General features: G+C 37.0%; 1 protein-coding gene across 2 annotated transcripts in view; it reads left to right on the top strand.

Annotated features, from left to right (window-relative positions):
• The first annotated feature begins 4,870 nt into the window (after positions 1-4,870).
• The window catches only part of HSF2 (heat shock transcription factor 2), a 35,900-nt gene continuing 13,446 nt past the window's right edge, over positions 4,871-27,324 (top strand). For both annotated transcript variants that reach the window (XM_047102652.1, XM_047102651.1), the window contains exons 1-6: positions 4,871-5,055; positions 19,111-19,219; positions 19,356-19,483; positions 20,130-20,254; positions 23,126-23,201; positions 27,009-27,070. In XM_047102652.1, coding sequence (XP_046958608.1) covers positions 4,963-5,055; positions 19,111-19,219; positions 19,356-19,483; positions 20,130-20,254; positions 23,126-23,201; positions 27,009-27,070 — 593 coding nt within the window. In that variant the 5' untranslated portion in view covers positions 4,871-4,962. The remainder of the gene's footprint in view (positions 5,056-19,110; positions 19,220-19,355; positions 19,484-20,129; positions 20,255-23,125; positions 23,202-27,008; positions 27,071-27,324) is intronic.

Here is a 27,324-nt window from a genome sequence, read left to right as displayed (position 1 = left end):
CTCTGTCTCAAAAATAAATGTTAAAAAAAATTTTTTTTTTTAATTTTAAGAAATTAACTTGTATAGTTTTTTCGTTCTCTACTTATTCAAAAGCCTACTATAGGATCTCTAAGCATTTTGCCACTGTTACTAAAGCATTGTTTCAAAGACAAATGCCCTCAATCCCTGGGACTATAATCTCCCTCAGAGAGAGAGGGAGACACAGAATCGGAAGCAGGCTCCAAGCTCTGAGCTGTGAGCACAGAGCCTGACACAGGGCTCAAATCCACAAACTGTGAAATTATGACCTGAGCCGAAGTCAGATGCTCAATTGACTGAGCCACCCAGATGCCCCAGGAGTTTCTAGAGTACATTCTATCCAAAGGTTTCTAAAACTGAAATTATTCATTCAACAAATATTTATTCAGTAGTTTCTATATTATTAGCACTATGTTTGCTGCTAAGGATACAACAGTGAACATTGTAAGCACAATCTTCCAGGCCAGAAGGGCTGCTTAGAAGTTAATGATCAGTAGCAGTGTGGTAAATACCATGAGGCTCAAGGTCTACATGCCATGGGAACATATGAGAAGAACAACTAATGCCAAATTTTTGGACCATGGAAGACTAAATGGTCTTAACACTCAACTGTTCATTTATTCATTGATTAATTCAACAAATATTCATTGAGAGTTGAACATGTACAAGGCACTGTGATAGCCATTGAAGATGAAAATAAATACAAATAGGACATATTCTTTATGTTGGAGTTACATAGTCTAGTATAAAAAATGCATGTAAATAATTACAATATGACATAATAAGTGCTATAATAAAGGTCTCCAGGGAAGTTTCATAAAAGAGATGACTTCTGTATAGAATTGTACTCAATCTTGAGGGTTAAGGAGAAACTTGAGGTATAATGGGGTAGAGGAAGGGCTCTCTACACAGAAGAAACAGCTTGCGGAAAAATATGCAGAGGTGTGAAAGAACGTGACCAGTAGGGTATCAAGCAGTTGGGTATAGCTAAGGGTAGGGTAAGGTGAAGAGTGGTAGACAATGATTGGAAAGATAGGTGTAATCAGAGCACAAAAGACCTCTTATGCCATCTTCAGGAGTTTGAATTTATTTTGAAATTTATGGGAAGCTACTGAACGGTTTTAAGTCAGGAAGTAAACTTTTCAGATTTGTGTTTCAGAAAGATATCTCGAAAGATTGTAAGGTGGCCTGGAGGAAGAAGCATTTTATCTGATCCTCAGAACCACTCTGTGAAGTGTGTACAACAGGTATTTTCACTCATATTTTATACATAAGGATCTAGGACTTGGAGGCGTCTAGTGATTTGCCTAAACCCCCCTGCTTCATTCCAAAATTGAAGAAACTTAACAGCTTGTCCAGATAGGATGTAGATGGAAACCTCTGTGCAGTTTCCCTTTGGTTTCAGTCATACTATGCTTGAAAATAATCTTTAAAAGCCAGTTCTGCTTGCACTACTGATTCCAACTAGTTTTGCATAGTTGATTAGGTAGAATTTGTACAGTCTGAATCAGAGGCTTTGAAGCATCAAAGTGTCCCACAATATGTTATTCTGTTTCCTAAGTAAAATCCTAGGCCACTCATATTTTCTGATGTTATTCTAAATCTTCTAAATCTTACACTCAGGCTGCAAACGAGCCACAGATATATTTAGACTTTTAAATTTGGAGTCGACAGGAGGCAATTCACTTTAAGAAAGTGACATTTTTATTCTCTACTATTGTAAATATTTCAGAATTGTGAACTCTGGGTCAAATCTGTTTCTTATATTTGTGGGATTTGTAGGTGGCAAATAACTGTGAATTAGCTTGATTTGGTTTTCTTCCCTTCCCAGTTTTATAACTGAGTGTCATATAAGTGCAAATGGTTCAATAATGATTTTCTCTTCCCCCAAAAATGTCTCTAGTCAGTACTTAAAGTTTTCAAAAAGTTTATTAATTACAATTAATATTAAGGATTAGGTTCATAGAACAAGAAAACAGTCATTTAAATTATTTCTGGAACATCTGGATTTTATTAAGAGGTGAAGGGTGAGTAACAAGAAGTCTGTACATGTTAGCAAAGGAAGGTCAGCTTACTAATTTTTTCTCTATAATAGTGGTTCTCAAGGTCAGCAGCAGCTGCGTCACCTGGGAACTTGTTAGAAACCTGCACTTCAGATCTAGTTGGTGGAGTAGGAGGAAAAGCACCAATCTGTTTTTTTCTGAAGCCCTCCAGGCAATTCTAATGTAGGCTTAAGTTTGAGGTACACTGGTATAAAAGGAAAAAAAAAAAACCATGTTTCAGACTATGAAAGACATGGTTTCAATTCCAAAGCGATGTGATTTTAGACACATCATCTATTTCTTGGTCATATCACCAGGTTTCCTGGTTAACAACTTATCTCCTTAGCTGGTCTCATGAGTGGATAAATACTATCCAAAGTGATACCTGTTTATTTGTTATATTGACCATCTTCCCCCTCCACATGATTTGGATGCATGTTTAAGTTGGAGAACCACTGATATATAACATGCAATATATTGAAAGCAGACCAGCTACAGAATTTGAAGAGCTCAATGCAGAAGGAAAATGCAGGATACCTTGTTCAAAAATGAAGAATTTCAAGATGGTGACAGCAAAGCATTAAACCAAGCATTAAAGTACAGAGCCCTATAACCCACAAGCCTACAGGTTGAATGCCCAAAGAGTAGCTTCTGCTTGTATCTAACCACACCTTTTTTTTTTTAAATGGAAATGCTACAGTGCCATGAAACTAGGCCACATTTTCCCCTCAGACACTACCAATCTTACCTCCTGAGCTGTCACTCTCCATGCTTATTGGCCTCCTATCTTTGCTCCCTGTTGTCTTCCTTTCAGCTATCCATATACAATTGTACTGTACAAGACCCAACTTAAGGTCACCATCCTCCGTGACATCTTCCTTTACTACCTTAATTTACTTGACTGTCTTTCTAAACTTTCCTAGTATTTTTATGCCATAAATTTAGTTCTTTTTAAAAAAAAACCATTGACTGCTGATCATTGTGTTTATCCTGTTTCTTGAGTTAGAATATAAGCATCTTAAGGATTGAGGTGGTGCCAACATCATACAATGGAAAGAGCACAGGCTTTTGAGCTTAAGAAACCCTGGGCGTAAATTCCCTCTCTTGTTTACTAACTGCTATATAGGTAAATTAATTCACTTTTGGGCCTTAGAATCTTCATTAGAAAAATGGGATAAGATCTGCTTTATTGGGTTGTTGTGAGGGTTAAGTGAGATAATATGGACAAAGCCCTGGGCATATATCAGTGCTCTGAAATGTTAGTTCTTTTATGCAGACACATTGGATGTATCCTGTCAGATATCTGATTTTGCTTCAGCAAGTAGATGAGGGCTGAACACAAACTCACTATTCAATAAATATTTACTCATTGGAAATTGTATGTATTTTCTTTTTAATGTATTCTTTTTCATGCACCTAGTACAAGTAAAGCAATCCTATGGTGAATTTTTTTGAAGTTTTAAGTATTTATTTATTTTTGAGAGAGAAAAAGAGAGAGAGAGAGCACAAGCAGGGAGGAACAGAGAGAAATGGAGACACAGAATCCAAAGCAGGCTCCAGGCTTTGAGCTGTCAGCACAGAGCCCTGTGTGGGGCTTGAACTCAGGAGCCATGAGACCGTGATCTGAGCTGACATTGTACTTTTAACCGGCTGAGCCACCATTTTGTATAAAGTTATTATCTCTGATTTGTTTGTATATTCTTATATTCACATGCTGACTTTTGAAAAAAAAAGGTTTAATTTTGTACATTTTTTTTATATTTCCACACCTATTATCTTACATGAGTAAAAAAAAAAAAAAAAAAAAAAAGGATAATCTTATTTCCAGTGAGGAAAAGGGGAAGTCTGGCACTGACAGATTAAGAGATTACTCTAAATTACACAGACCAGTGTAATTTAATATCCACTAAACTGTCCTTGAAGCTGGGTTTAAATTCAGATATGCTGACTCCTTGTTCATTTTTTTTTCTTCACTGTATCAGACAGTCTCTGGGAAACAAAAATATACCTGTTAAGTATATACAGAAATGATTATTTTAATTTATTAAAAGGGTACAAATGAGACTATTTTTATGTTGGGCATATGGTTGGCATTCACTGTGTGTTAGATTAAAAACAGCACGTAAGGTCTATTACCGCTCCTGGTTCACTGAAGTACACACTTAGTTAAGAGTTATTATTCAAATTCTTCTTTTTGACAAACGTATTTTAATGGAACCGTTTTCGCCTAATGAAAATTTAACTGCAAGCCTTACTATTTTTAAGACAGTTTCAATTTGGGGCCTAGCACATCATGTTCGAAAGCTGCTTCCCTACCCCGCCCCCCCTCCCCATGTGAATTATTATACTTCCTCCTGCCTGGCGCAAACCACACTTTGCTTGCCAAACTTATGGCTGAATACCCCTGAGGACTTTCTGTAGCCTCCCAGCCACAGCTCAGAAACCCAAAGCCGTTTCCACGTGAAACAACCAAACACAGTCCACTAAGCCTAAGGTCCGCTACAGTGACGGCTACTGCATAAAAGGCGAATAAGAAGGCAGCGCCCCCTTCTGCTCCCACCCCCTCCTCGCCTGCAGCACCCAATCGCTTTTCTTTGTCCTGTGGTCCGCGCCTGGGATTGGTCGGAAGCGGGACCGGCGCGGGACCAGTGCGCAGGGGCCGAACGCCGAGACTTGTCCGTCATGTGCGGCCGCCGGTCCTCCCCGCCTCGCTGCGCGCTTGGCGAGGCTGGGGGGCGGGGCCCGGGAGCTGCTGCGCCTGCGTTGTGGGCGTTCTCCCGGAGCAGCAGCTGCCGCCGCCGCCGCCACCACCACCACTACCACCACCACCGCCGCCGCTGCTGCCGCCACCGCCACCGCCGTGTTCGGGTGTAGAATTTGGAATCCCTGCGTCTGGTTAACAATGAAGCAGAGTTCGAACGTGCCGGCTTTCCTCAGCAAGCTGTGGACGCTTGTGGAGGAAACCCATACCAACGAATTCATCACCTGGAGCCAGGTAGGGGTGAGGGCACGGCGGCCTCCGAACCCCCTGACTAACCGCCTTCTCTCTCTCTCTCTCTCTCTCTCTCTCCCTCTCTCTCCCTTCCCTCATTCTCCCCCTCTCTCTCCCTCCCGTGGGGCTGTCTCTCGCGGCCTGCGGCTCGACGCCTTCTGCGCGGCCCGCGGCGCGGGGTGGCGGGGTGGCGCGGGCCCCGGCGGTCAGCCTAGCGAGGGACCCCTCGTATTGTTCGCGCGGGGAGCCGCGGGGGTCCCGGCCGGCGCCGCTGCCTCAGGCCGCGGTGGGGGAGGGGCGGCCCGCGCCGCGGCCCGGGAGGCCCCGTAACGGTCCGGCCCCGTCGGCGTTCGGAACCGGCCCGGCAGGGCGAAGGCGGCCGAGGAGCCGAGGGCGCCGGAGCCACGTTACTGCACACTCATTCTCCGTCCTCCCGCCGGGCTCGCGGGTTACGAATCGCTGAGGGCACACGCAGCCCTGGGCGCGAGGGTTTGTCTGAGGAAATCTTTACCTCAGCCATCCGATTCTCCTCACTAAAAAATACACCCAGCTTGGCGCTGGGTTCTTTATGAGGAGAGCAGTCAGAGGGATACAGGCAAATGTTCAAACGCAGGTTACTGTTTCTCATTGGGTTTCGAAATCTTGTATAGAAAATGGTACAGCATTCTTTGGAAAATCTGAGCCATTTGTATATATAAACGGATTTTTGTGATTATTTTAGTAAAAGTGCTGTAATAGACAGGTGTTCAGTAACTTGGTGAGAAGCTAACATGAATCACTAAATTTCGCTGAACAGTTACTGGGAGAGTGGGATATGATGCCTTGACTATTGGTTTGATCCCAACTCCGCCACTAAACAGGAATGACCTTAGTCAAGCACCTTATCTTGTCTGGCCTAAGTTTCATCGTCCTTAAGATGAATGGGTTGCCTGGGTGATGCAAGACCCTTCCAGTTCCAAATACAAGATTCTAAGCAGAATGATTATTACATAAATAGTGCATTTGCGTTTGAATGCACTCTCAGGCTATTGGAATCATTTTGTGAAGCGGAGTGGATTTTTCTTATCTGTTTGGGGTATTTAGTTGTTTAGAGGGTTGCCGAAGAGTAAGTGAAAACTACCTTCACAGTGCCTGGCACCTGTTAAGTGCTGAGTAAATGTTACCTCCCTTCTTTCTCTCTTTTCTATTCCTGTCCTATTATAGCTCTCACTTTTACTTACTTTTAAAAGGGAGCACTGTGTTGAGTACATGGGAGTTTCTGACTAGTGTTAACCCCATATTCTTTCTTATATTACTGTCATTTGTTCATTTCTTTATACCCCTTCTAGGACTTAATTTTTTTGAAGGTCAGTATCATCAGCTGGATGGTGTGTGTTAAGTATTTGATGAATTCTGTACAGTTGTACAAAGAAAGGTGAAAATAAGGAAGCCAGCCGCCAGCATACACTTAAAAATAAACAGATGTCTCATGCTTTTCATCAGTCAGAAGGATTAAAAGTTGACAGGGATGGATCAGCACAGACTGCTGTTACTCAGCCTTGTATTTATTAGAGATTGGACTGAGAGTCTCTCCCACCCAAGCTGACTTTATTATACGTTTTTGGCTTGTATGGTCATTTAAAAAAATAATTCTTATTTATCCCATAGGTCTAAGCTTATGTTTTACTAATTTTCTTATACATAATGGGCAGTTAAAATATAAATTCATTGAGGGCAGAGACCGTGTTGGTACCAAGGACACATTAGGTATTTAATAATGGTGAATCAATGAAATCTTTTGGGATATGTAATGGAAGTGGTAGGGATGATAAAAATAAAATTATGCCTGAAAAGAATCTTAGAGATAATCCAGTTTAGCCTCATCATTATATAGATTAGGGTTGAGGCTTAGGTTAGATTTCTTATCCATAATTACAAAGCTAGCCCATTATTGGAGATGGGACTCTAACATAGATTTTTGACCTCTCAGATCAGTCTTCCATCAGAAGCACTTCCCTTAATACACTTTGGCACAATATTTAGTTTATATCAAAATGTTACCCTTTCACAAGTCAGTGGACAATTCTGGATTAATGTTGTCTAGAGCTTAGCTTAGTTGCTTAGGACGTCTGTCTCTATTACTTTCCCATAGACTTTTCCAAAAGCAGTGTTAACAATGAAATGAAAGGTAAAACATTAATTAAACAATGATGTTAAATGGAAAAAAACTAAATAAGTTACTCTTATCTTTTAAAAGTTGCTATTTATGGTTGTTTCTGGTTTCCTTCAAATGTGTTTTGCTGAATTTCTGTCAAGGTAATTTAGCATTTATACTATCTGAGTGAAAATCATATTAAGACCTTTTAGAAGCAGCAGATGTTTTGGAAACCAGGAAATCTTTTATGCAATTTTTTTTTTTTTTAACTTGTGGAAAATAATTTACTCCTCTAGCTTGAGAGTAAGGCAAGGGGGAAAAACTTAACCAACTACAGTTTGAAAAGCTTGGCTTAAGATTTTTGAAGACTTACTCTTAGAGCTAGTTTTTCTTGAAACTTGTAATATGACAAAAATGAAAAATGAAATAATGCCCCATTATCATGATTAATTATAGAAATACATGAGCAATCAAAACTATACTAAATGTGTTATTGATTCAAATAATAGAAATGTCTTTGGATCAGAGTCTTTAAGATATTTGTACATATTTTTTTCCCCATATTCTCCCCTTGAAAGTTTCTTTTTTCTTTCTTTCTTTCTTTTTTTAACATTTTCTATAACTTCAAAATTTTGTATAGCTATTTTGGCTCTGGTAGGCAGTCTATTGCCAGAATCAGGGACAGAGATAGTACTGTTGGGCAACTTAAAGCTGTTTTAAATGTAACCAAGTCCTAAACAGAAGGCACAGGTTTAACTTGGAAGCAACTGCAGAAACTTGATATTCAGGGACAAGAGGTTGTAGAAGTTGGATGGAAGTTCTTGCCATTGATAGTGAGGAACAGTCTTTACTGTTACTGAAATTTGATAGTGTATGTCGAAGTGAAGCAGTTATAAAAGCAGGAAAGAACTGGAAGTCATTGTTTTATTAGTGTTATTACCTTTGTCTCTGTTCATATTGTTTGAGAAGACCAAGAAGTGATTTCTGCTAGAGACCTCATACCCATCTGTGCCCTTTGACATTCTCTACTTCTCCATCTCTCTCAAATCAGTATAGACAAATCAGGAAATAGGAGGGAAATGGAGCAAAACCAGAATTAGTCTCCTGTTTTCTAGCTGTTTTGAATTAATTTGAGCATTCAGATTCTGATGTTTTGGTATCGTTTTGAGCTTCCCAGAAACCATTGCATTATTATACTAAGTTGAAAACAAGAAAGCCACAGGTGTGCCCGAATAGGGGTAAAATCCACTTTAGATGAATCTACAGAAAAGTTGAAAGATTCATTGATGAGTATTTTCTATTTGTATACATAAAAGGGAGTGAACAAAAGACTCAGAAGGAATGGCTGGTGAACATTAAAAAGTTATGGACTGTTTTTAAAATGTTACAAATTTCTGTTCTGAAAAATGTTTTAGATTTAGTGGGTTTAAAGTATTAGATTATATAAGAATATTTTGGATGTTTTTAAATGAGTACCAATTTGAGCACTAACAACTGTTGTTATTTGGAAGCTTGCCAACCTTTATGGGTAAAGCCTAAAAAGAAGCTACCCATCTCTCCCACCTTACACAGTCAGTAGTGGCTTTCTTCTCCTTGTGAAATGTGTTGGGAGAGTTCTATGTTCTATTGTTTGAGCCTCACAGGTTTAAATGGCAGTAAGATGGAATTTTTGCACTCAGAGGTTATCTACTAATTGTAGAGTGGAGACTGAAGGAATGACATAAACAGAGACACAGAGTATGAGTGAAGGAGGGTTGTATGAGAGAGGGAGAGCACGTAAAAATATAAGCAAGGGGCATTCATCTGATAGGATCCAAGAGTTAAACTTCTAAAAAGATAATTTGGTCCACTGTGGCCAATGATTCATTTATTTTGTTACTCACAAATATTTATCATGAGTATGTTATGACCAGCAGTGTGCTAGGTACTTGGAATTCATTCACTAGTGAACAAAGTGGCTTTATAAACCTTATATTCTAGTGGAGGACACTGATAGTTAAAAAGTAAGCAAACACAGATAATATAATTTTAGTTAGTGGTAAGTACCATGAAGGAAATAAAGAAGGTTAAAGAGAGATAACAGGACTAAGTAGGAGACAGAAGTCACATAGTATAAAAGAAGGAAAGAATTACTTTTAAATATTTTAAACAGGGAAAATGTAGAATTACTAACTATATCAGAGGAATTGGAGTAAACACTCTAAAGAATATAGGGCTGGCAGTTATAAGAATATGACTATGTCTCACTTAATGGCAAAGAAACCACCGGTGCCACTTTAGTGGAACTTATTGGAAGCTCATCCTTCAGAACTTGTGGGAGAAATACTCCTTTAAGGCAGCAGTTTGCAAACTATTGCCCATGGTCCAGTCATCTGTTTTGTAAATAAAGTTTAATTGGAACATAACCATGCTCAATATATTTACATATTGTCTATAAGGTATTATTACCTGCAGGCCCAAAATATTTACTGTCTAACCCTTTAAAAAAAGGTTTATCAGTCCTTGTTCTAGAGCACCCTTGAAAGCTATTCATGGGGACATGTCTTGCTAGAAATACTCTGGTTTGAAACCATCGAAGGGAGAGAGAAAGCTGAGGGAAGCTGTTGGCCTTCTGCTGCTGACCTTCTGTACTGCAAGAGCTAGGTGCTGGAGAATGTGCCTACACTGTAGGAGCTTGTCAATGTTGAGGAACCAGGAAATAGGAAGGAGAACCCCCCTCCTCTTATAATCTCTTTACTATCTTCTATTGACAAAGCTTATCACCATGCCTTCTAGAAAAAGATATTTAAGGGACCCAGCCCCACGGTTGCAAAACAGACAATGAAAAATGAATTTGGAGCAATAAACTGATAACTAGCACATAGTTATCTGGGATTTGTGGGCATTTTAGGTAGATCGATGAGGAAAGCCTCTCTGAGGACATGATGTTTGAGCAGACACCTGAACAATTAGGCCAGGCGAAAGAGAATGGCAGATGTAAAGGCTTTGAACATGGCATGTTCATGTGATTGGAGAAGGCCCCTGTGATTAGAATTATCTTTAGAGAATGTGAGATTGAGGTTAGAGAAGTAGCAGGAACAGATGGTATAGGGCCTTAAGGCTGTAGTAAGAAGATTGGAAATCTAGGGAACTAGTTTGTAGATTATCACAGTTTTCCACTATGGTATTGAAAATAGTGTAGCTGAAAAAAAAAATAGTGTAGCTGAGACTAGGGTATTTGCGGTGCAGATGTGAGAAGTTGTTGGATTTGGTATCTACTTTAAAGGTAAAGCAGCAGAATTTACTAATAAATTGTCTGGAGTACAGGAAAGACAGAGAAGAATTAAGAATGACTCAGATTTGGTCTAAACAAGAAGATAAATGATACCGTTTGCTCAGATAGGAGAGTATTCAGAGAAATGCAGGTAGAGATTCTGTTTGGCCGTATTAACTTTGATATTACAAATGAACACTAGTGTTACTTGAAAATTTAGCTTACATTTTGTTGACCATACTTATTCATATGACTACACCTAATTTCAAAGGAGGTAGGGAAGTTCAGTGCTAGGAAGGAAAACAGGAATATTTTTGAACAATCTGAATGAGTTCTACACTCCAAGACATCCACGTGGAAATGTTGAATATGATGTTTGAATATAAGACACTGACATTGGAGTTTGTGAGTGGTAAAGCCATGGGATTGGATGAGATCATCCAGGGAGAGAAATGGAGATGGAAGGAGCTAAAAGACAGGCCATTCTAATTTTTAGAGGGCAGGAAAGTAAGAAAAAGCTAGCAAAGGAGATTGAGAAGGAACAGTGCAATAGGAGAAAAACAAGGGAGTAAGGTTATAGTAGTTAATGGAAAAAAATGGTTCAAGATAGAGAAGATGGTCAACTGTGTCAAGTGCTATTATGAGTATTTTTATATACCTCTCCTGGTGTGTATAAGCAAGAATTTCTTTAAGGTATATATAGGTACCTATGTTGAAGAGTGGAATTGCTCGAAAATAAGATATGAACTCTTCAACCTGAAGATAGTTCAAATTGTTTTCCAAAGAGATTAAACACTCTTATACTTAGCCATGCATGAGATTTTCCATTAATTCACATCCTCAAAACTTGATATTATCATTGTTCTTAATTTTTTACTGATCTAGTAGATGTAAAGTGTTCTCTCAATGAGGTGTTAACTTACATTTCCCTGATTACTAATATGTTCAAACACCTTTTCATATTTATTGGCCATATGTGCTACCTATTCTATGAAGTATGTGACCATTTTTCTATTGGGTGGCTTATCTTTTTTTTTTTTTTTAATGTTTATTTATTTTTGAGAGAGAGAGGTGAGTGGGGGAGGAACAGAGAGAGGAGATACAGAATCTGAATTAGGCTCCAGGCTCTGAGCTGTCAGCACAGAGCCTGACACGGGGCTCAAACCCACAAACCGTGAGATCATGACCTGAGCCGAAGTTGGACGCTCAATCGTCTGAGCCACCCAGCCGCCCTTTGGGTAGTTTATTTTTTAATATTTGTAGAAATTCCTTGTATATTCTGTATATACATTTTGGAGGTTTATGTGTTGCTTATATCTTCTCCTAGTTTGAAGCTTATCTTTTGATGAGTACAAGTTTTAAATTTTAGTATAATTTAATATATTCATCTTTTTTGTTCATGCTTTTTGTTTCTTCTGGATGTTTTTTCTTACCTCTACCTCAGGGAGAGAAAAATACTTTTCCATTTCTCTTCTTTTTTTCCTGAAAGTTTTAAAAGTTTGCATATTTTGTGTAAGTTTTTAATTCACTTGGAATTGATTTTTGTGAGTGGTGTAAGGAATTCAGTTTCATTGTTTTCCATATAAATACTCAGTTGTCCTAGCCCCTTCATTGAGTAGTTCCTTCTTTCTGTGGTGATGTGTATTGCTACTTATGTCTTATAGCAAAAGTAATCAAGGTAGATACTGTGATTTTGTTTCTAGGGTCTCCATTCCATTCCATTGAACTTTTTTTTTTCTTCCCTCATCGCATGTCTTACTGTAGCTTTATTCTGTCTTGCTTTTGGGAGGGCAGCTTATTCCTCAGGAGTACCTTGACTCTTGCTGGTCTTTGTTCTTCTGTACATGTTTTAATATTTTTCTTTTACATTTATTTATTTTTGAGAGAGACAGAGCACAAGTAGGGGAGGGACAGAGATAGAAGGAGACACAGAATCCGAAGCAGGCTCCAGGCTCTGAGCTGTCAGCACAGAGCCCAATGCGGGGCTCGAACCCACGAACTGTGAGATCATGACCTGAGCCGAAATTGGACGCTCACCCAATTGGGTCACCCAGGTGCCCCTCTTCTGTATGTGTTTTAAATTAAAGTTCCACCAAAGAAAATCTGTTGGGATTTTAATTGGAATTGCATTGAAACTAAATCAGATTAGGGAAAATGGAAGTCTTTATGATATTGAATATTCCCATAAACAAGACATGTTTTAAAATTCATTTTGTTTAATAAAATTATGTATTTTGGGCACCTGGGTGGCTCAGTTAGTTAAGTATCCAACTCTTGATTGCACGTCAGGTCATGATTTCACGGTTTGTGAGATCTTGAGCCCCACGTCCGGCTCTGCCTTGACAGTGTGAAGCCTGCTTGGGATTCTCTGTCTCCCTCTCTCTGCCCCTCCCTTGCTCGCACACACGTTCTCTCTCAAAATAAATAAACATTAAAAGTTTTTAAATAAAAAAAAATAAAGTTCTTTATTTTTTGGTAATTGGGTCTTGCACATCTTTGTTAGATATTCTTCGTAGGTATGTTAAGACATTGTAAGTGGAGGGGCACCTGGGTGGCTCAGTTGGTTAAGAGTCTGACTTCGGCTCTGGTCATGATCTCATGGTTAATGAGTTTGAGCCCCACATCAGGCTTTGTGCTGACAGCTCGGAGCCTGGAGTCTGCTTCAGATTCTGTGTCTCCCTCTCTCTCTGCCCCAATCCCGCTTACACTCTCTCTGTCTCTTAAAAATGAATAAACATTAAAAAAAAGATGTTGTATGTGGTATTCTTTAGTTAAAAGTGCATTCTGGCTGTTGCTGGTAGTTAGAAATACAAATAACATTTGTATGTTGATAGATAAATCAGTGGGCTAATCATTTTACTCATGTGGGTCTTTAAAGTGTACATCCATGAATCTGTGAATGATGGTTTTGTTCTTCCTTTCAGAGCTTTATACCTCCAATTTTTGTCTTTTTTGTGTTGGTAAGACCTCAGCATGTCAAATAGAAGCAGTGATCACAGATCACTTTTTCTTATTTTTAAAAGAAATGTTTTTTTATATTTTTCCCTTAAGTTAACTAGCTGTTAAAATTGAGAATTTTTAATTTATCTTTTTGTTGTTAATGTCATACTTATGACCCTTTCCCCTCTCAGTCAATTGCCAGGGAGGAGGATACAGGAAAAAACTTGATTTTGGTGAGTTAGGAAGATGGATTTGATATAGACAGTAGGTTGAGAACATGGTGAATTAAAGAACATTATGCAGAAATGTTAACAGTTGAAAAATCCAAGGTGAAGTTTGAGATGGGGCAGAGATATAGATGTGATCATTTATAATAAAACATCATATTTAATAAAGTCAGTACATTGCCTAGGAAAAGAGTGTAAAAGGTGTCATCATCAAGGATAGAAACCTAAAAAACACACTACCTTTGATAGGTGAAGAAAATTGAAAGGAAACATGAGAGAGGGGAGACCTAATAGTATTTAGTTTCAAAGTCAAAAGAGTAGAGTATTTAAGGAGGAGATTGTCAGTAGTGCCAAATGAAATGCCACAAAGAGGTGTGGGAAGATCAGGACTGAAAAGAAGGCATTGAATTTGGCATTTGACATTTTAGAAAAAAATAGTTTGAGTAGAGTGAGGGAGAATGAAACCAGTTTTTAGCAGGAGTAAGTAGATAGTACTAAATTGGAGAAGGGGGCTTTGAAATAAATTTAAGTTTTGCAGTGAAGGAAAAGACAAATGGGGTGAATAGATTGAGAGGGCAGCAAGGTAAAGTTTTTTTTAGATAGGAAAAAACATGCATTTTTAATTTTAATAGTTATTACCTAATAACCAATTCTGATTATCATCAAACTTTAAAAATTTTGCCAATCTACTCAGCTGGTTAAGCGTCCAACTTCAGCTCAGGTCATGATTTCTCGGTTTGTGGGTTCAAGCACCCATCAGGCTCTGTGCTGATAGCTCAGAGCCTGGAGCCTGCTTTAGAGTCTGTGTTTCCCTCTCTCTCTGCCCTTCCCCTGCTAGTGCTCTTTCTCTTTCCCTCTCTCAAAAATAAATAAACATTAAAAAAAAATTTCAAATTTTGCCAGTCTAATAAGAGGAATTTTTTATTTGTTTTGCTACACAATTATAATGAGATTGGGCCTCTTCTAAATTTTACGTTGGATTTTTCATCTTACTGATTTTTTAGAAATTTTTAATGCAATTAACTGTCATAAGTATTTAAAATATTTTTATGTTAATTTTCAACTTTATTGAATTTTTTCTAACTCTTAATAGTTATGTTTAGTTTCAGACACAAATAGTAGAAATTCAAACAGTGGTTTAAACAGAATAGAGATGCATTTTCCTTTTAAGTCTGAGGATACCCAGTCACATTCTGGTCTTTTCAGCCATACTTAGTTTCTCTATCTCAGGGTTGCTGAAGCTTTAGTCATTAGCTTCAAGTTCCAAGCAGGGATATGGGATATAGGGGTTTGACACTTTGAATCTTTCCCCTTTTAGAACCTTTTCTGGAAGCCCCACTGAGTCCATTCTATTTATATCTTAATTGCCAGGGGTATATTTGGCTGCCTCTTTTTGTAAGGGGGACTGAGAAATGTGGTTGCAAATCAGACAAAATTGTGATTCTGTTCATAACAAAGTAGAGGATCATTCGTGTTTTTCCAGATGGATCTCTTTGTTTTTAAGGGTAAATAGTGTTCCTGTGTGTGTGTTGTGTGTATCAGTTTCTTTATCCATTCTTCCATTAAGGGACACTTAGGTTGTTTCCGTATCTTGTCTATTGTAAATAATGCTGCAGTAAACATGGGAGCACAGATAATGCTTTGAGATACTGATTTCATTTCCTTTGGGTGTATGCCTAGGAAAGGGGTAGTTGCATCATGTGGTAGTTCTATTTTTTATTTTTTTGAGGAAACTTCATGGTGTTTTCATAATGGTTATACTGATTCACATTACCACAAACAGTATATGAAAGTTCCCTTTTCTTCACATCCTCACCAACACTTAGTTTTTTTTTTTTTTTAATAATTGCCATCCTACCAGATATGAAGTACTACTTCATTGTGGTTTTGGTTTTCATTTCCCTGATGGTTAGTGATGTTGATCACCTTTTTATACACCTGATGGCCATGGCCATTTCTGTATCTTTGGGAAAATGTGTATTTGGGTTCTTTTTTAATCTGTTTGTGTCTTTTTCTTTTTTGGCTGTTGAATTGAATGTGTTCCTTACAGATTTGGAATATTAATCCCTTATCACATATATCGCTTACAGTTATTTTCTCTTATTCCATTAGGTTCTCTTTTTATTTTGTTTTCTTTGCCGTGCAGAAGCTTTTTAGCTTGATATAGATGTTAGCTTGACTATAGTAGTCCTTGCTCTATGTGTTTAAATATATTAAATCATGTTGTACATCTTAAAAATATACAATTTTAGCTTTAAAATAACAAAAATCAAAAGGAGTTAGAGAAAATTTGGGAATAGGGTAGGCAGCTAGCAGTTTCCATGAATAAATTATAAATTCTTTACCACTATGGCTTCTACGTTTACTTCATACTCCCAAAAGCATGGTTGTGAGCTTTGAGTTAGCATTGAGCAGTGAGTTAGCACTGAGCTTTTGTTTTTTTTCTTTCCAAATGGAAAGTTTATGAAATCATCCTTTTTTCTCCAGATTTTCCCCCTGATATGAATGCTACTTGTACTTATTACACATATAATTATATTCATTATTATATGTTATTATATATTATTATATAATATAATATATTGTAAATATAATTCTCAAATAGATTTGCTTATGCTTCTGTTCTCTCTAGTCCATTTTTTCTTTTTGACCGTCTCTTTAGTACAAAACTCTTGTAAACACTAATCCTTTCACCTTTATAGGGTAAGGTTAACACCTCTCTTCTCATTGTTTTTAGTATTTTCTTGCCCATTGTTACATAATTATTTTACAAGTGAACTTCAGTACCTAATATTTGGTTGTGTTAGCATGTTTTCACCTTGTCTCCAAAATTTTCTTCTTAAATGAGAATTTAATATATTGGTTAATTAGAGAGAATTGACAGCTTTACAATTCTGTATTTGTCCCTCTGTAGTTTAATGTTCTCATAAACATTGTGTATATTTTTAAGACTTATTTTTAGGTATGTGACTTTTTTCTATTGGAATCTTTCTATTATTGATTTCTTTATTCTATTTTAGTTTTAAATTGTTATGGTAAAATGTACCTAACATAAAATTAACCATTTTACCCATTTTTAAGTATACAGTTCAGTGGCATTAGGTACATTTACAATGTTATGCAGCCATTGCTTCCATCTGTCTCCAGAATGTTTTTCAACTTTCCCAACTGAAACTTTGTACCTTAGACAATAACTCCAAATCCTCCCTCTTCTTAGCCCCTAATAACCATTTTGTCTCTATAAATTAGACTATTCTAGATATCTCATATAAGTAGAATAGTACAATATTTGTCCTTTCATGCTTAGTTTATTTTATGTAGCAGGTCTTTAAAGTTCATCCATGTTGTAACACCTGTCAGAATTTTCTTCCTTTTTTTAAGGCTGAATAATACTGTGTGTATATACCACATTTTGTTTGTCCATTTATCCGTCAGTGGACATTTGGGTTGCTTCTACTTTTATTTTTTTCAATGTTTATTTATTTTTGAGAGAGCGCAAGCAGGGGAGGGGCAGAGAGAGAGGGAGACACAGAATCCAAAGAAGTTCCAGGCTCTGAGCTGTCAGCACAGAGCCCAGTCCGGGGCCCAAACTCACGATGGTGACTGAAGCTGAAATCAGACACTTACCTGAGCCACCGTGGTGCCCCAGGTTGCTTCTACCTTTTGACTTTTGCAATAATGCTACTATGAACATGGGTATACAAATATCTGTCCAAGTATCTGCCCCATTCTTCTGGATACATAGTAGAATGGTAGGATCATGTAGTAATTCTGTGTTTAATTTTTTGAGGAACTACCATACTGTTTTCCATAGCAGCTCTACTATGTTTTACATTTCTACCAGCAGTGTAAAGGTTTCCAGTTTCTCCACATCCTCTAGCATTTGTTTTCTGTTTATTTGGTGTTTTTAAAAATAATTGCCATCCTAATATTGTAAAGTGGTGATTGTGGTTTTGGTTTTTATTTCCTTAATGATTAGTGATGTTAGACACCTTTTTGTTTATTGGCCATTTGTTTATCTTTTTTGGAAAATACCTACTCAGGTCCTTTTCCCATTTCTGATCGGGTTGTTTTCTTTTTGTTGTTGAGTTGTAGAAGTTCTTTATTACAGATATTAACCCCTTATCAGATACACAGCTTGCAAATATTTTCTCTGATTCTGTTGGTTTCCTTTTCACTCCATTGATGGTGTTCTTTGCACAAAAGTTTTTAATTTGAGGTAGGCTTGTTAGTCAATTTTTGCCTTTGCTGCCTGTGCTTTTGGTATTGACCAAGAAATCATTGCCAAATCCAAATAAAGCTTTTTCCCTTAAGTTTTCTTCTAAGATTTTTATAGTTTTAGGGGTGCCTGAGTGGCCCAGTCGGCTAAACATCTTCTGACTCTTTATCTCAGCTCAGGTCTTGAGCTCAGGGTTGTGAGTTCAAGCCCAACTTTGGATTATGTGCTGGGGATGGAACCTACTTTAAAAAAAATTTGTAGGGGCGCCTGGGTGGCGCAGTCGGTTAAGCGTCCGACTTCAGCCAGGTCACGATCTCGCGGTCCGTGAGTTCGAGCCCTGCGTCAGGCTCTGGGCTGATGGCTCGGAGCCTGGAGCCTGTTTCAGATTCTGTGTCTCCTTCTCTCTCTGCCCCTCCCCCATTCATGCTCTGTCTCTCTCTGTCCCAAAAATAAATAAACGTTGAAAAACAAATTAAAAAAAAAAATTTGTATACACACACACACACACATAATTTTTATAGTTCTATTTCTTATGTTTAGGTCTTTGATCCATTTTGAGTTAATCTTTGCATATGGCGTAAGGTAAACTTTGTTCTTTTGATGTGAGTATCCAGTTTTCCCAGCATCATTTGTTGAAAACTGTCCTTTTCCCATTGAATGGTCTTGATGCTCTTGTAAAAACTCTTGGGCTTTATATGTAAGGGTGTATTTGGGGGCTCTTTATTCGTTTTGTCTTTCTGTGTTTGTGACAGTATCATACTGTTTTGATTACAGTATTGTAAGTTTCAAATTATTTTTTTGGTATGCCAGAACACTAGTGACTTTAAATATTAATTAGTAACCAGGTATCTTACTGAATTCTTTTACAGTTTTTCAGTTGATTGTGCAAAGATATGTCTGTTGCAGATAACAATAAAATATGACTTCCTCTTAAATTTTACCTGTTTTTGTCTAATTACATTGGCTTTAAAATAATGTTAAATAATTATGTTGGCTACGTATAGTATTTCTTTTCTTGTTTCTGATTTAAGGGAAATTCTTCTCTAATATTTTGCCATAGTGTATGATATAGCTTTTGGTTTGAGACATACTCTTACTAAACTTCTGAGGTTGACATTAAAAAGCCTAATTACAGTTTGGGACTTAATTACAGTTTGTTTCTTGTTGCTGTTAATAGGAATAAAATGTTGATCTGAAAGTGTCATAGAAGGACTGCCCAGTTTTGGGATTCATATGTATCACCTCTTAGGACTTCAACTAATTGACTTTTTGTGTTGTTTTTCAGAATGGCCAAAGTTTTCTGGTTTTGGATGAACAAAGGTTTGCAAAAGAAATTCTCCCCAAATATTTCAAGCACAATAACATGGCAAGCTTTGTGAGGCAACTGAATATGTGTGAGTATGGATAGCAGTTTATTTGGAACACTGTCATCAATGGATTAAACCATTTTTTTCCCATTAGGTTGATAAGCAAAAAGGAAATCTTTTACTTTGGTCTATTTTAGTAATCGAAATTTTTACTCTTTTTCAGATGGTTTCCGTAAAGTTGTACATATTGACTCCGGAATTGTAAAGCAGGAAAGAGATGGTCCTGTTGAATTTCAGCACCCTTACTTCAAACAAGGCCAGGATGACTTGTTGGAGAACATTAAAAGGAAGGTGAGCTATTGTTAATGTGATTTATTTCAGGCATTATTTTTTGTGGGATGGTTCACTCCTTCTAATTTAGCTTAAAAATGTAAGCTCCTGCTAGAATGTCCACTCTCTGGAGGGCTTTTTCTTTAATTCACTGCTAAATATCCAATGTCCAGAATAAGTCGCTTGCATTATAGTAAGCATTTAATAATACATTTTTAAATGAATGGTATCTTTTGCTGAAATAAAATATTTTACTAAATCCACAAAAGAGAGGGGAGAAAAGAGCTAATGGACCATGAAAGAAAATGGGCTAGTGTGCAGCTGTTACTGCATAAATTTAATTAAACATGGAATGTGATAATAAAGAGGCTTGAAGAAATTACAGTGAGTTTGGCGAAATAGAACCAAAAAAAAAAAAAAACGCCCCTAAGTTGTTCCTGTTCTTAGAAACTTTTCCACGTTTAAAAAAACAAAAAACAGATTGATTATTTCTTATTCTTTCTCTTTGCAAAGCTATGAATTTTATTCTTTTTATAGCGTCCTAACCTGAGCGTTTTGGAACTAAATCTAATTTCCTGAATGGGCTACAAAACTTACTTATAATAGGGAAACTTTGAATGACAAATATGGTGTTTAGTATTTGATTTCCTGAATTTGCTTTCAAAAGGTTTCATCTTCAAAACCAGAAGAAAATAAGATTCGTCAGGAAGATTTAACAAAAATTATAAGTAGTGCTCAGAAGGTTCAAATAAAACAGGAAACTATTGAGTCCAGGCTTTCTGAATTAAAAAGGTAAAGTATTATTTCCAAATATAATCTTAATATAGGGGCTGGTGTTTATATTTGTGTGTTGGGGGTTGGAGGTTAGTGCTTTAAGTACTTAGATCACATTGTTGAAACCAAGATAAAAGGTCATTTTTCTGTAAGTATTGGTTCCCTTTAATTTTGATTTATAGCCCTTGACTTTACCTCAATATTATATTTTCTTAATGGTGATCAAAAGAATTTAGGGCAGTTAAAACAACATGATGCATGAGTCTCACTGATGAAATAGTAGATCTTTAAATTGTTGTAGGAAATATGATTCTACTTAAGTTAGATTTCTTATGATGTTCATACACATGAGGGCACACAAAGCATAAAAAATTCTACACGTGTTACTCATCCTTTTTTTTTTTTTTATGGTGGTTTCATAAGACTTTTCTATGTGGCCCATCTCTTAGGAAAAAATAGGACAAAAAATAGGGAAAAAGGACACATGAGACTTGGCCTACTTGGTATTTATTTTACATAGACGTGGTAAAGTGTTATTTGAATCTTTTATCTACCGAAACATGCTTTTGCTTTATTACAATTTTTGGCACCATTATTTGCCACAGTAACAACTTACATGTAGAATAGATGTACTTCTTAGTAAGTAAAGATTTTTTCTCTTATCCTAATAGGTGCCAAGGTCTTGAGAGTAATTTAAGTTTTATGTATTCTCTCCCATTTCAAGTGTGGGATTAGTTCAGCTGTCTTAACTCACGTATCTTCATTAAAAGAGTAACCTTGGATATGATTCCCTTTTTTGAATAAGCCTTAATTTTAAGATGTCCCATTTTGCATCTATTATTTAATCATCCCAGTTTATTATATGTGTTTTGTGTCTGCTGAGGTACCTTTTGACCCAGTTCCTTGAATCTCAGGTTTAGCTCTTAAGGAATGATCCTAGATTCATCCTATCAGTTTTAGAGGTAACCATTCTTCTATTTATGTTTTAGTAGGCAAATAGATGATAGTATCTTTAAATATTTGAGTCTGGGGCACCTGGGTAGCTCATCAGTTGAGCGTCTGACTTTGCTCAGGTCATGATCTCGTGGTTCGTGAGTTTGAGCCCCATGTCGGGCTCTGTGCTGACAACTCAGAATCTGGAGCCTGCTTCGGATTCTGTGTCTCCTTCTCTCTGCCTCTCCCCCTCTCATGTTTTCTCTCTCTCTCTCTCTCTCTCTCAAAAATAAACATTTTAAAGAATGTGTTTAAAATTTAAATATCTGAGTCATAAAAAGTACTCTAGTTATTCATTAAGTATTAAAGAAAGTTTTGTTTTCAGTACCCTCTGTGTGTAAATCCAGTCCCTTTTGTAATAGTTTGGCTTGAGGAAGATGGATATTATGGAAATTAACAAGAGCAAAAATGAGAGCATTTAATAGGTAGATTATCTTTCATGCCTTCTCAGTGTTATCATTGCTGCTAACATTTAATAGTTGCATGTTTAATAAAAGTAGTCAATGAAGGAAATGAAGTTACTACTAGGCAAGTTATTGATTTGTCATATATTTAGACATGCTTTAAAAAAACTTGTTTTAGTGTTTCTGTGCTTGTGTTTGAAACAGATTTTAAGGTAGACAGTTTTAGAATCTGATAGACTTTTAGATCAGCTTCAACATTTACTATAATAAATTACCTGTGTGGTTTTAGGCAAGGCCTCTCAATTCTTGAGTCTCAGTGTCCTCTTCTATAAAATAGAGTTAATAATTCCTTTCTTGACTGATTTTAGAGAAGTTTAAGAAATACACATAAAATGCTTAGCATAATGCTTAGAGCATAGGAAGTGCTGGGTAAATGTCACTTCTTTTAAGAATTCTTTTCTGGGGCGCCTGGGTGGCTCAGTCGGTTACGTGTCCCGACTTAAGCTCAGGTCATGATCTCGCGGTCTGTGAGTTCAAGCCCCGTGTCGGGCTCTGTGCTGACAGCTCAGAGCCTGGAGCCTGTTTCAGAATCTGTGTCTCCCTCTCTCTCTGACCCTCTCCTGTTTGTGCTGTGTCTCTCTCTGTCTCAAAAATAAATAAACGTTAAAAAAATTAAAAAAAAAAAAAGAATTCTTTTCTAAGGGTGCATGGGAGGTTCAGTTATTTAGGTGTCCAACTTCGGCTCAGGTCATGATCTCACAGCTGTGAGTTTGAGCCCCACATTGGGCTCTCTGCTGTCAGTGTGGAGCCCGCTTTGGATCTTCTGTCTCCCTCTCTTTGCCCCTCCCCTGCTTGTGCGTACACGCTCTCTCTCGGTCTCTCAAAAATAAATAAACATTAAAAAAAATTAAAAAAAATTCTTTTCTAAGCACAAGTCCTAAATTCACTTGGTAGCCACAGTTGAAAGGTTGTTTTATTTTTTAAATAAGATGTAATGAACCACATTGTCAGAGAAGTAAATTGCCTACTACTATATGGATGTAGGCATGACTCCTACATTTTTGTGTTTATATTGCCAACAGTAGAATGTACTATAGTTATGAAAGGATGATTCTGCGGCTGTGTCAAGATAGTTGTTATTTTATGTAATCGAACCAACATTTTTCTAGTCTCAAAAATAATAGTAAAAGTTCACTGATAACTCTTTTTTTTTTAATTTTTAATGTTTATTTATTTTTGAGAGAGAGACAGAGGGAGTGTGAGCAGGGGAGGGGCAGAGAGAGAGGGGGATCCAGAATCTGAAGCAGACTGTCAGCACAGAGCCCAACGTGGGGCTCAAACCCACGAACCGTGAGATCATGACCTGAGCTGAAGTTGGACACTTAACTGACTGAGCCACCCAGGTGCCCCAAAGTTCACTGGTATTCTTAATGTCTTCATGTCTGGCTTTCTGAAATTTTTTTTTTTGTTTGTTTCTTAATAAATGATGTAGTGAGAATGAGTCCCTTTGGAAGGAGGTGTCAGAATTACGAGCAAAACATGCACAACAGCAACAAGTTATTCGAAAGGTAAGCTTTTTTCCACCATGACTATAATCTGCCTTTGTTTAATTTGTGTACCATTTGTAACCTAAAAAAGTGTGTTGAATAGTCAGTGATTGATTTTAATTTCTTATATAGGGTGCATATAGAGTAGTGAAACTCTGAAGTCAAACAAATTAAATTGTGTTACATTTTCATTTAAAAATTTTTTTTTTTTTTCAACGTTTATTTATTTTTGGGACAGAGAGAGACAGAGCATGAACGGGGGAGGGGCAGAGAGAGAGGGAGACACAGAATGGGAAACAGGCTCCAGGCTCTGAGCCATCAGCCCAGAGCCCGACGCGGGGCTCGAACTCACGGACTGCGAGATCGTGACCTGGCTGAAGTCGGACGCTTAACCGACTGCGCCACCCAGGCGCCCCTAACATTTTCATTTTAATAAGAAACACTTCATACTAGCTTAATATGATTGTTCCATATTCTCAACTAAAGTCTTATTAGCTTTATAGCCTGATATAACAACTTTAAAGATACTTTATTTTGGGGAACATAATTAATATGTTACAAATTTCTTAACATTTTTTACTATGAAAGATAGCCTTACTGTGTGGGTTCGTTATTTTTGTTTTTACTATTTTTTACTTGAAAAGGTATGGATGTGATCTTGAAAGACAAATGACTAAAATTTTCAAATCAGTTAACCAGAATATGAGTTCAAAAAAATGAATTATCAGTGTATCCCATTATTAGTTTCTGCAGAAAAGCAGTTAATGTAGTGTGTTATAAAATAAATTCTGTATTTTAGTATCTGAGCTGAAAATTACTGGGAGAACTGAAAAATCTCTCTGTTGCATTGTGTCCTTGTGATGTAGTCTTTTCATATCAGCTTTCATATGTTAATAAGAGTTGAAACATAAAAGTAATTAAGGCAGCTATTTTTTGCTCATGAGTAAACTAGACTCTGAAGTTTAAGCAACAGGTTTTGGGTGGGGGAAGGAAGGGTGGGAGATCTTTAGCTAAAAATAGAGTTATGACTGACTGGATCTGGGTCTAGTGAAGCAAGCTTAGAACAGAGACGAATGGTTGCAGCCTTTGGCCTGTAGTCAAAATAGATATACTAGGTTTTCCTTTTTGTTTTTTTCCAATCAGTATGCAAGTGAACGGTTGAATGTTGAATTCAGTTGTAAGTGTTTAGTCTGAGTGCATATATTTTCAAAGCTTCCCTAAAGGTGATTCCAGCATGCAACCTTGTTAAGAATACCTGATTTAAAATGATAGATATATCCTAACCTGTACTTTATTTTTAAAATATCTTAATTTTTCTCAGAAAATAATGTTTTAGTTAAATATTAGCTTATAATACTACATAGCTTTTTTTTTTCCCTTAAAGTCAAAGATAGTTGGTAAAATACTTAGTAAAATTTCAATTTTTCATGAAAGTTGACATTCTGTCTGCTCAAATCTGAGTTTGAATATTTGTGGTTTGGTGGAACTAGGGAGTTTTCATAATGCTGGAGTTGGTTCATAAGTTTGCCATTTACTCTTTTGTCTTGGCTCAATTGGAATAGTATATGTGAGTTACTGGTATAGGTGCCTGTCACAGGACAGGAAAATAGTACTGGTTGTAGAACTTGCCAGGTCCAAAACTTAGAGGCTGTAAATACTGTAAATGTTAGATGACTTCAGCAAACAAGCTTTGTACAACGTGATGCAGAATTGTCATGAGAAGGGCACCTGGGTGTCTCAGTCGGTTAAGCGTCCGACTTCGGCTCAGGTCATGATCTCACAGTCCGTGAGTTCGAGCCCCGCATTGGGCTCTGTGCTGACAGCTCAGAGCCTGGAGCCTGTTTCAGATTCTGTGTCTCCCTCTTTCTCTGACCCTCCCCTGTTCATACTCTGTCTCTCTCTGTCTCAAAAATAAATAAACGTTAAAAAAAATTTAAAAAAAGAATTGTCATGAGAGAACTAAGATGAACAAATTTCAGAAGAAATTTAGCCAGTGATTCATGATCTTATGAATTCAACCACTAATGTTTTTAGAATTTTTCTATAATACTTATTTATAAATTAACAAAAACAATTGAGGTCAAATTATTTCATTGATACCTTTAAGCTTAAATTTAAGTTGTCTTCTCATCAGCTATCAGTCAGCATTTTCTTTTGAATAAGGTTAGTGACTAACTTCCTTTTCAGACTCTAATGCTATCTAATTCTTCATTTAAAATGTCTATATTTTTCTCCGTGGAAAAGTTCATTTTGATTCTAAGGAATACTACTTAGTATCCCCCTTTGGGGGAGAGCACACAATATTAAAGCCATGCACATTTCTAATTGACAATTTTGTATTTTAGTCATATAATTACATTTTACAAAACTTATAGAGAACTTCCTTGCAAAGAGTCTAAATAGTCCTCCACTCACTTTTGGCCTTTATTTATAGCCTGTCAGTAATATACTGCTTTTCATAGTTAACCATGTGATTCTCATCTTTCTAGCTCCTTTGGGAAATTGACAGTAAATTTCAAAGCACACCCCAAGCCAAGCACACTACAATCATGTCAGTGTCACCTGGAGGACTTGCTAAACATACATTGTTGGACCCCATCCTCAGAATTTCAGATTCAGCAATTCTGGAGTGGGGCTGAGAATTTGTCTAATACTGCTGGTCCATGGACCACACTTTTTTTTTCTTTTTTTTTTTTTTAACTTTATTTATTTATTTTGAGAGAGTGTGCATGTGAGCTGGGGAGAGGCAGAGAGGGAGAGAGAGAGAATCCCAAGTAGGCTCTGCCCTGTTCTTGCAGAGTCTGAGACAGGGCTCAGTCCCACAAACCATAAGATCATGACCTGAGCCAAAATTAAGATTCAGAAGCTCAATCAACTGACCCACGCCGGCGCCCATGGACTGCACTTTAAGAAACATTGTCATAAAAATGTGAAATATTGTTTACCTGTCTTGATTTGTTTAGTAGTTTTTTTCCTTTTAGATTTAATCCAACTCAGAAGATTAAACCAGCTTCTTTTGATTAGCAGTGTGTGTGTCTTGGATATTTAAGAGGAAAACCATCTAAAACAAAATCTTTACGTTGTTTATTTGAAAAAAGCATACGTATTCTAACTTTAAAGAAAAAAGCATATGTATTCCAACTTTTAAATTGTGAATTTATTTTTGGATAACCTCTAACTGTATTTGGGGTTTATTTCTGTTGCTGTATAATTAGATATTTCATGGCAATAGTTTGTATTAAGCAATAATTTTTCTAGAATCAACCAATAAGCGTTTTCTACCTTGAAAATTTTATGCTCTATTCTGAAAGAGCTGGCAGTTTCTTTTGCCTCTAATTTTATTACCCAGTGCAAGAAAAATGTTGCCAGTCACTTTTTTTTTCCCCCATCATAATCTTGAAAGAATTTTAAGTAGAAAGTTGGGATCTGTATCCAGGCATGCTTAGTACTTATCACCAAAACAAATAAGTGAATTGAATGTTGGATAGATAAATGGGTAGGTGGGTGGGTGGTTAGACGGATGGATGGATGGATGGATGGATGGATGGATGGATGGATGGATGTAGGTAGGTAGATGAATGTCTTAAGCATCTTGGTATTACAGGTAGCTGCAGCTTTCATCACAGGTTATCCTTCTGCTTGGAAACTGTTAAATTTCTTTAGATATCAATTGTAAGATGCACTCAGATTACAGATATGTTAATATGTGAGAAATTATGTGACTTAGCCTTAGCCTGTAGTATTTGAATTAATTTTGTAAGATTTGTAATATGCACTAATAATTAAGAGTCTGCGATGGAAACTTTTTTGTTTATATTTTCCTTTTAGATTGTCCAGTTTATTGTTACGTTGGTTCAGAATAACCAACTTGTGAGTTTAAAACGTAAAAGGTAAGATTTTGTGGTAAAACACTTTGACTTATTCATGGACAAGTAAACATTTTAGTGTTTAACATGAATGGCCTACATTTGCTTAGAGTATGCCTGTTGTCCCAGATGCACAGTACTTCCTTGTTAATTTATACTCTCAACATTTCAATACTAGTGTTATTTCCTCCTGCTGTCATCCTGCTGATGTTTTTGAAAGATAAGGTAGCCTAAATGGCCACTTTAAACACACATACACAGTTAATAAAGAATCCATT

Source organism: Lynx rufus, unplaced genomic scaffold (assembly GCF_022079265.1).
Source record: "Lynx rufus isolate CCGP_SWC_20201006 ecotype Redwood Valley unplaced genomic scaffold, mLynRuf1.p SCAF_6, whole genome shotgun sequence".
NCBI classification, from domain to species: Eukaryota; Metazoa; Chordata; class Mammalia; order Carnivora; family Felidae; genus Lynx; species Lynx rufus.
The sequence above is the reverse complement of the archived record's forward strand: the minus strand, read 5'-3'. Positions and strand labels throughout refer to the sequence as shown.